Consider the following 10,061-nt stretch of genomic DNA (forward strand, 5'->3'; position numbering starts at 1 on the left):
TTTAACCAGTCCAATAGAGTGGCAGGTTAAGCCATAATTCCTTGCTAATTTCTAAGTTGGATGAGATATTTCTATAATTTCATTTATTGAAGATGAAATGGTTAACGTTTCCCATAGGATTTAATTAAAATTGACAGGTTAAGCCCAACACAAATATATATAATGCCCAGAATATTGGCTGTAACAAGGATTTTTCTAAGATGGCCTCCTAAAATATTTCATCATGTGATATTGGCTTATGTATGTTGAGTCGTTGACCAAACGATGAATTATATTCCATCCTTGAGTTATTCTTTTGTTGATATATATTAAATAAATTATTTAATATTGTATGTGTTCGAACTATGTTGGTTGATTATTCATTTTTTTATTAATAGGTAAATATAAACAACATCAACATATTTAATCAGCTTCTTCTCAAAAATATATACTAAATCATCTATTACATTACATTTTATAATATGATAGTATATAATGAGTGTACCCGTGCAAGTGTGCAACATTCAGGTTGTCATCAACTCGTTGCAGGCAACATTATCTCACCCATTTCAATTGCATTGGAATTATTTAAGATTCTTGTCATTCTCGTATACTGGCATTCCAGAAGCATTAGGAATCTTTGAGTTAAAAAATAGGATTTGTTCCATATTTGTTTGCAGCAATTGTTGCGCGCATACGGGGTTAGGTGGAAGCAAAAGGAGTTGATAAATAATAAGATAACAATAAAATTAGGGAAGTTGTAGAAATGAACTTGCCTAATTTAATTAGAATCAGTTTATTGAATATCGATTATCAAACCTAATTAAATGTTACTTTGGGAAGTGTATCTACACAATAGTCGCATTCATTCAAAATAAGGTTGATAAATAGTAAGTTAACAATATTAATCATAACCCACAAACACAACACAAACATGACACTGTTTTTGCAAGCTAAGGTTTGGTGTGAATAGGAATGGCAAGGGGTCAAATTTAAGACAATAAAAATTTCTTCAAACTCCAACCTATAACTATTTTACATGCCAAATCTTATCAAATTTTAGGAATTCTACCCCAAACTCATCCCTTTTATATTTGAAACACTAAAACCAACTTTTTTTTCTTTTAATATTATCATAAGTCATGTCAATCAAGAAAAACTAAAACCAACTTGTCAAACAAGAAACACTAAAACCAACTTTTTTATATTATCATAAGTTAGGTCGAATTGATTAAATCAAGTCGAGTTGATTTTAACTTTGACATTTAAAATGTTATTTAACAAATTCGAGCATTGGAAACACTTTTACACAAGCATTAAGTAATATTTTAAGAAAGAGTTTCACACTTACTTCTATTATAGAAACCTATTATTTTTTATGTAAATAAAATTAAAAATACAGGCATTTTAGAAATCTAAATTAATAATGGGTTTGAGCTTACGTACCTAATGTAAAAACCCAAACCCTAGCTAGCGGATTTTAAAATATTAATAAAACCCATTTGAAAAATCTCTAAGTATAAATGGGTTTGTGTCAAAGTGGCTGGACCCGCCTTGACAATATTAATATCCCGCTTTGACACAATTAATAGATGGGCCAATCTCATGTTAACATACTTAACTCGGAATCAACCCAAATAGGTTAGCTTGCATGGCAACACAAATTGCACCCGGTTCATAATTTTGTGTGGCGTGCGTGCTCAACTATTCTACAAGGGCGGTGTTACCTTAAGGCCAGGGGATTCAAATGAACCACCTAACCTGGCCAAAATATTATATATATATATATATATATATATATTTGATCTCCTAGAATAAAAGTTTAAACAGTCCAATCCTAAATTTTGTTTTAAACCAACTAAAATAAGCTTGAATATGATCATTTTAATGCTACTTTCATAATATTTCACAATAATTTAACAATAAAGATTAAATAGTAAGTTGTAAGTTGTAACTGGTTTTTATTTGGATACAGTGTTAGTAGCACTACTTAAAATATTTAATTTTATAAGGGAAAAAATGTTTCAAATTTTTGCTCCTTCATTAAAAAAAATTAAACATTTGTTTTGGGACTCTAGCTTACTTTGCCGTTGATAGCAAAATTAAAACATTTTTCCCTACACTTTTCTTCTTTATAAGCAAAAAATTACACCATTATTATAACCAATAGATCTGTATCTACATCTTTGATTTTTTTCCTCATTCTCTCATTCTCCCTTATATGTTTTCGCAGTTTTTCTCTCTATTTGATAAAGCAGTTTGATAAATCCTCTATAGATTTCCAAGTTCAAGAGATCTTTTAGTGCTTGCTCCAATTCCAAAAAAGTAACCACGTGTATGGTTAAAAAATCATACACTTCAAAAATAAAAACTTATATCAATTATTATTTTTTCCTTAGTTTCACATTTACTCTTAGTCCAACTTCTAAGTGTGTTACTATTCTTCTTTATCATATATTTTTATTTAATTGATATGGCATATAAATATATAAGTTATTATTAATTTGGCAAAAATGTATGATTAGTTACCTAATTATATATATTTTTATGCATTCAATGGTTATTGTCTTATTGATCTTTAAACTATTAATAACTTTTTTAGAGTACAATATATATAGTTGTGTTGTATTCTAAATTATATTTAGACTAGTATTTTAGATTATTGTATAATATATATAATATGGAAGTTATATATACAGAAAAAAAAAATTAATCATTTTATTTTTTACTCTTAACAAATTTTTGACTCTGGCATTGCTGACCTCCAGAAAAAAAAAATCCTGGAACTCAAAAAAAAAAAAAATAGTTAGATGCCTCTAATGGGCTTGACATGCAAGAGATCCCCCTTAGATCTAATACTTCTAGTTCAACACTTCAACCATCAAATAAGAGATCCCCCTTGGATCCATCGGAAATAAGTTTTGTACTAAAGCTGTGTAGACAGAGAATACCATGCTTGTGGTGGTGAGCTTTTAATAATAGACCATTATACGTCACTCTAAAAATATGCATATTCTGGGGCCTGTTTGATCCACGATCCAGCCCATAATACAAACCGAATCCGAAAAGCCTAGCAACCCCTTTTCCCGCCCACGCTTTGCATATACTATAAGTATAATCCTCGAATTTCACTTTCTCGCTCGTAAATCTCTCTCTCTCTCGCTCTCTCTGGAATTCGAAGAAATTCAAACTCTCTGAAACCGATTGCCTCAATTTACAGATCACCTAGGGTTTCAACCAAATAGTCACAGCACAATTTGGCCTCTCAAAGGACCTGTTCAAATCTCTGAAACAAGCAAATGAAGTTGAAGATCAACAAAGCTTGCGATCTAAGCTCCATCTCCGTCTTTCCTCCTCACGCCAGGTTTGAATTTTCCTTCACAAACTCGTTCTGTTTGGTTTCCGAGAATGTGCAGGAAAATTTTAAGCATCAAAATTTTGAAATGTTTTAGCTAATGAACAGATTCTTCATATTCTGTTTCAGTTTTGATTGTTTACTTTGATTCTTAATGCTTTGGATGAGATGAAGCGCTTTTTATATTTCATTACAAAGGATCCGTTTGGTTTCTGAGAAAATTCTGGAATTAAATCAAAATTCAATCTCAAATTCTTTTTCTTTTATCCGTTTCTCTCAGAAACCAAAGAGAGCGAAAGAGTATTTGTAACTGCCTGTAAATCTGTTTCCATATCTGACTTTTATAGTTACTGCGAGAACATAGGAAACTAACAGATTAACAATGTTTGAATCTTAAATTATCATATACTTTAGAATTTCAAAAGTAAACTTTCGCTCAACTAAAGCTAAATCAGCTATTTGCCTCGGTTTCATTTAATTTTGAACAAATGAGATTGTTCTTTGCTTTAATTCATTCTTCACTATTTGTGCATTAACTTATATTTTGGAAACGATCTGAATTAGGAGATCAAGTGCGGTACCAACTGGACCTAATGCTCAAGCATCACAACTCCAATCGCAACAGTCGCAGCAATCATTTTCGCAGGGATTTTCATCTCAGCATGGCATGTTTTCTCAGCTCTCTCAGAACTCTCTCAATGAGGCTCTGACTAATGATCAGGTTTGAATTTTCTGGTACTGAGCATTTGTTTGATTTGCTGAAGAAATTGAGAACAGGAACAAGAGAATAATTATTGAGCCTTATGGATCTTTAGTCTTGCAGGAAATTGTTGAAAGATAAGTCTTAAGCAAAACCAAATATAATTGAATAATCTTGCTATTTTGAAATTCTGTTAGTCGCCTTGAACTTACTGCTAGTTTAAACCTCTAATAGCTGAAACTTTTTTTTTAGAGTGCAATAATCATATGCATAGGAATTAAAATTTTCATTGTGAAGAGTATAGCTATATTTAAGGATGGCCAGTACATTGCTTTTTGTAATTTCCAAATGGTAGACGCTATCATGATTCATATTTATCTATGATCATTTCATAGGTCACCAACTTATGGATTTATACAAATTGTGAGCTCTAGATGTTCACTTCCCACATAGTTTTGTATATATTTACACGTCTTACTTGATTGCATATAAATACATAGAGATGTGGTGTTCTCATTGTTGAATGATATCTGGATAGTTTGGAATGGAGACACGAGCTTAATTGAGTTTTTAGCTCTCCAGAACAGTTTTTTGGTTAAATTCTACGGTATGATCTCTTTGTAAAATTCCTTTTCACCAAACCTAATATATAGAATGGTTTTCTCATGTAATGATTTTGAGAGGCAAAGGCTTAAATTGTGCTGATGTAAAACAGAAATTTTAAGTCGCCTATTCTGTTTCCTTTTTTGTGGCTTGAAAATGAACTCTATGAACTAGTATGTATACTCGTCTTAGTTTAGTTTTTCAGTCCTTGCAGAGATTTGGTTCTCAAGAACGAGAAAACTCTGTTAAGAAGATTTCTTGCTTGCCTCCACCTAGTTGTTCACGAGAAGAGAGTCAAATGCAAATCTCAAGATCTTCAGCCAATCTAATGCGGAAATGGAATTCTGCTTCTGTTACAGATCATAGATGTAAGTTCAAAATTTACTTTGTTTTCTTGAAATTGTTTAAGTGTCTTTGGTCTCCTTTCTTTATGCCATAAGTATGTATTTCCACAGATATTGAACTTTTTATTTTCCTGAGCAGGTCAGATTAGTGAAGAACTTGAACATCGAATTGGATTGATGGAAACTTCATTAAGCAGGTTTGGAATGATCCTGGATTCTGTTCAGAGCGATGTCATGCAAGTAAACAAAGGAACAAAAGAAGTTTCACTGGAGAGTGAGTATTCTATTCCAACAGTCAATACATTAAAAAGTAGGATCTGAAGAGAAACTACATAACTTAATCTTTAAAAGTAATACTGTCATTTTCTATATAAGAGACTTGTGACATAAAAACCAGGAAATATATACTACTTTCATAAAGTTTCAGATGAATTAAGTTCACTTATTTGATGTTGATGTGTGGCTTAACTTATGGTTTGGTTGTATTTGATGATGAATTTGCTTGATTTTTGAATTATGTAAAGATCTTCATCTATTAGGTAGGACTTAGTTAGATTTGATGAACAGTGAACACAATAAATTGTTCAGTGCAAACAACTGTGCTTCCAAATCTATATTGTATGCAATGTAAATAGTTGGGGAACATAATTAACAAAATAATTTTCTTACGTTTTCTCAAATTTGATTCAGTGGACAGCACACGGCAGAAACTGATTGTTCAAGATAACATTCTGCAGTCAATGGTAAAGCCTTGTTGACCTGCTTAGGTTTTAAAATATCAAGTGATGTGTTGTTTGAGATATGGTTTCTTCTAACACGTTTGAGATATGGTAAACCAGAACAGGGGACAAGAAGATTTGAAAGCTAGCATTGCTGGGGGATTCAAGTTGATATCTGATCAGCATAGCAAAGATATATATCAAGACAAGTTACAGGAGACTTTTAAGGTGGTCTCAGCCTTACCACAGCAGGTGGAAGCATCTATATTGAGATTACAAGATAAGCTCGGCAACACCCTCTCCAAAGAAGTGCAAGTATGTACGATGTCGTAATGGAAACTGCTGATATATATGTGATTCAAGGTTTTAAGATAATTCATTTTGTGGCCCTTGACTGTCGCAAATGTTTTATTGAATTTTATTTCTTTGCCCGACACAAACAATGCTCAAATCTTCCCTAATCGCTTTCTTTTCAATTTTCTCAACTCAATATTTCTACTATAAATATTAAATAATGCCATGCCTCTCAGCTTATTGAATGCCTTTTTCTTCATCAATTATTCTCAGGCAATGGCTTGCAGCCTGAAGACTCCTAACCAAAAATATATAGCACCCTCTATCCTCCTCCCAGAGGTGCTTTATTCTTCTTGGATAATGACCCATTAGCTTCTTTAAGTACTCATGTATAGTGAAGGTGTGATCTCAGGAAACCTCTTACATTTGTCAATCTGCAGGGTACTGACCAACGTGCTACTTCGCAGAGATATGAAAAGCCTCCTAGGGAGTATGTAAAACTCTTTTTCTTTTCCTTTTTTCTGTTGGATATAGTCCTGCTTAATTGGACAAGTTACATCCCCTGTCCGATCCTCATAAATAACGTGATCTCCCTAAATATTTCAAGTATTAACTGAAATTAAATTCTAGCTTTTTGGATATATTCTTTACTTCTCTTTACGACTTTACCTGCCCCTGCCTTGTGGGGGGAGGGGGGGGGGGGTGCGTTTACCATTTTTGCCCAAAAAATCTGAGAAAAGTTTCAGATAGGAATAATTCAAAATAATCTAATTTTAGTAAGGGAAGAAGACTAGAAAGGATTTCTTTTTTATTGGTAAGTTACATACACACAATCAATGTTGAACCCACAATCTCATTCTTCATCTTTCTTATAAAATAAGAAGTGTCATTTGAGCTAGAGCTCATTGGAAGAAGTCTAGAAAGGATAGACTAAAAATAAATTCATTTGAAGTCATCCATTGACTGAAATGGAGGGTAAAGAAATCTCTTGATCATTTCCAAAAGGGAAGAAAGAAAGATCTTATAAGCACGTGCATGAAGATGGTGTTCAAATCAATAACTCCTGTTATTGTTTTTGTAGAGCTTTAAATTGTCTGGTGCTCAGTTGTAGTGTTCCTAGTTTGAAACTAGAGTCTTCTTCCATCAATGTGATCAGGATTTAAGAATATTTTTTCATCAAAAAAAAAAAAGAATATTTTTTGTATGATTTTTCTTTTTCTTTTTTTGATAAGTTTTTTGTATTAGTTTTCTTGGGAGAGAAAGGTGCATGATTTTTGGTTCTATGCCATCTTCTTGGACATATAAGTTGGTCCTTTAGTCCTTAGATTTTGTAACAATCCTTTTTTTTTTTTTTTTTTTAGCCTTTCAAGAGATTAAAATTGTTTGCTTCATTCCAGTTTGGCAGTGTCTCCAAAGGCCTATAAGAAAACAACTATCGTTCCGAAGGTAGAAACAGGAGGCTGGAAATCAGTAAAAGTGGATAAGGCAATTTCCACTAATAGGGCATCCAACAAGGTGCAGAAACAAAACAGAGTTTCCCCCCTAGGACAGGTAATTCATTGGTTTTTCTTTTTTTCTTTTTTTCTTTTTCTTTTTCCCCTTTCTTTGTCAGGAAAGGCGGCAGTTTTCTGATTGAGGTATGTTAGTTTAATCCAGCATCTGCTAAGGTGATTGGCATGATCATGTGAATTGTACTGAATCACGTTCCTTAACGTGTACTTGAAAGCAAAAAGTGACCTTTTACCCCAAGTAGTGTATGAAAATTTCGGCACTTACTCGTTTGAACAATGTAAGTCTGTTTTCGTGGCCCATCTGAGATGGCAATACATGATGCAGGAAAAGATTTGTAGAGTTATCATTGAATCAGATGAGGAGATTGATAGAGATTTTTCCTGCTTGCTTGAAGAGGAAACAGGTAGTTAATGACATTTATTCTTGACTATTATTTTTCGTGGCTCTCATTGATTAAATTTTCTAGTGGAAGCATTTATTTCTTTGAATATTATTGTTCATGTCTCTCTCTTGTTGATTTTATTTTCCATTTGAGGTAAACATTGAACCCCTAGTGATTTACTAGGCATCTTTCATCTTTGAGATGCCAGCTTTCTGATTATGGAGAGAGAAAAGATTGAACTGTAATTGAACTGTAATTTTAGGAACTAGGAATTGTCATAGATATTATAGCTGTGCCGAAGGGCTATTTAAGACAGCTATTGGCTGCTATTCAGATAAAGATAAACATGTTTGCTGGTGTCAAAAATCATTCACTAATCTGATGGTATACCTTTTTTTATTAAACTTAGGAATAATGTATGTAAGTGTTTTACTTCATTGAAAAGTAACATGATGACAGTTTAGTTGCAGAGGTAGAGGAAATATATGATTTCTATTTTTCTTCTTCTTTCATGGCACGCATAGATGTCAACTTTTGAAATTGTCACTAGTTTGCCTTGTTATTTTTCCAGTAAACGTTAATTGCTTCACAATCTTTGCTCTCATCCTGATTGCTTCCTTGGTGAAGGCATGGGAAAATTTTTTAATAAGGAGGTAAAGGAAGAGACTGATCGGATTCTGAGGAAAGCAAGGAGGCGAAAGAGAAAATGCTGTAATCCAATAATTATTAATTGAAGGTAAAATTTTTACTATTATATTTGCAAATTGTGCAACTTCATACTCTGCAGAATTTTATCGATTTCCAAAGTTATTTTCTGGCACCAAGTGTAGATAAATTCCTTAGACTGCATCACTGAATTTTAAAAAAATTTCATTGAATTCCACACTGAAATTGATAGTGCAATTGGTTGATCATATCATTTGAGATGAGGTTGCTTCCTTAATATGCACTGTTTGGAGGCGTGGGGTAGGGGGTTATGCCCTTTAAGGTTTTGACTGTACTGTTGATGAGATTATAAATATTATGAAAATTTCTGGAAAGATGTATTTCAAAAGTTAGAAAGGAAACATCTTTCTAGCATGGTTACTTTGCCAATAATCACTTTAGAACTTTCGGTCTCACACACCCATCTAGGCCCCTTGCTCTAGTGGGACTAAGGGAATGGGGATGACATCTTGAGATGGGGTTTCTTTTGCTGTGTGAAGTAGTTCACTAACTACTTTATAACATTCTTCTTTTTTCGGAACAACCATGGTATTAAAAAGCTTAGAAAAAAAGTGAGTCTATTGGGTTGGTGTGCTTGTGTTTTTATGATCACATTCTAGTAGTATAGTTAGACAATCAAATACTCATTAAATTTATTAGTTTGGGACTAGAAATATTCAATGCATTTACAGATCTTCTAAAGATGTTAGAAGTTCCCTTAGTACTGACATCATTTATGACAGTTTTTCTTTGCTACTTGGCAATAAAATATTTTTGCAATCACTCTATTGTTACATGAAAGAGGCACAATATGAAGCCTATTGTATCTCCCACGCAATTCTAGATTCCCTTATGTGCTTTAGTCATTGTTTCTAATGGCTCTGCTGTTAAATGAGGTTATGACCCAGAATTACTGGTTGTTCAGGTGCAAGATACATTTGATGAAATGAAAAATGATGTTTTGAGAAATTATATCTCAAAGCACCCCAGTGCACCGGGGTGCCCCCCACACTGCCATACTACAAATCCAATTACTTAGGTACATTTTTTAACACACCAATGTGTAATCTTGGAATTTTTTTTCTTCCTTTCTGGGCCGCTTGATCATTTTCTATCAATAAACTGACTTCTAAGTGAAGATTTCTAGAGGACTTTGTATTGTGATGCAGCAAATTAGTGGCAAAAATGTGGGTGCAACGAAGGAGTAAGTGCCCACTGCTAGATGAGGCACACAGCCCAAAAAAATTCGTTCCCAAAATTTATAGTTGTCCCCATGAATCCGTATTTCTGATAACCATCTTAATACAAAAAAAAAATCATGAGTATGAATTTAGTCAACCCCCCACCCCAACCAGAAAATTAGACCACTCGTATATGGGAACAGAACTGGTCTTGGTAGTCTACCGTCCAAACAAAATGATCATTTACTCTACTTATATTTTCCACTTTATACTCTAGCAATTGAAGT

The 10,061-nt window shown here is 33.1% G+C and overlaps 1 protein-coding gene across 2 annotated transcripts; it reads left to right on the forward strand.

Moving 5' to 3' along the window:
* Positions 1-3,117: 3,117 nt before the first annotated feature.
* On the forward strand, positions 3,118-9,739 carry LOC126696910 (putative recombination initiation defects 3). Of its 2 annotated transcripts, XM_050393664.1 has the most exons (12): positions 3,118-3,343; positions 3,899-4,055; positions 4,852-5,005; positions 5,121-5,255; positions 5,672-5,724; positions 5,821-6,015; positions 6,268-6,333; positions 6,435-6,484; positions 7,392-7,545; positions 7,831-7,909; positions 8,516-8,624; positions 9,519-9,739. In XM_050393664.1, exons 1-11 carry the CDS (start codon positions 3,279-3,281, stop codon positions 8,620-8,622), a joined length of 1,215 nt encoding a protein of 404 aa, XP_050249621.1. In that variant the 5' UTR covers positions 3,118-3,278; the 3' UTR covers positions 8,623-8,624; positions 9,519-9,739. The 2 variants fall into 2 exon arrangements, with proteins under 2 accessions (XP_050249621.1, XP_050249622.1); XM_050393665.1 differs by lacking the exon at positions 6,268-6,333.
* The last annotated feature ends 322 nt before the right edge of the window (positions 9,740-10,061 follow it).

Source organism: Quercus robur, chromosome 8 (assembly GCF_932294415.1).
Source record: "Quercus robur chromosome 8, dhQueRobu3.1, whole genome shotgun sequence".
In the NCBI taxonomy this organism is placed as follows: domain Eukaryota; kingdom Viridiplantae; phylum Streptophyta; class Magnoliopsida; order Fagales; family Fagaceae; genus Quercus; species Quercus robur.

What these genes read in the sequence shown, in the direction of transcription:
- LOC126696910 (XM_050393664.1), top strand. Translation starts at nt 3,279, where the DNA reads ATGAAGTTGAAGATCAACAAAGCTTGCGATCTAAGCTCCATCTCCGTC. An exon ending in GTCTTTCCTCCTCACGCCAG is followed by an intron (nt 3,344 to 3,898) that starts GTTTGAATTTTC and finishes GATCTGAATTAG; the next exon opens with GAGATCAAGTGCGGTACCAA. An exon ending in TTCTGTTACAGATCATAGAT is followed by an intron (nt 5,006 to 5,120) that starts GTAAGTTCAAAA and finishes TTTCCTGAGCAG; the next exon opens with GTCAGATTAGTGAAGAACTT.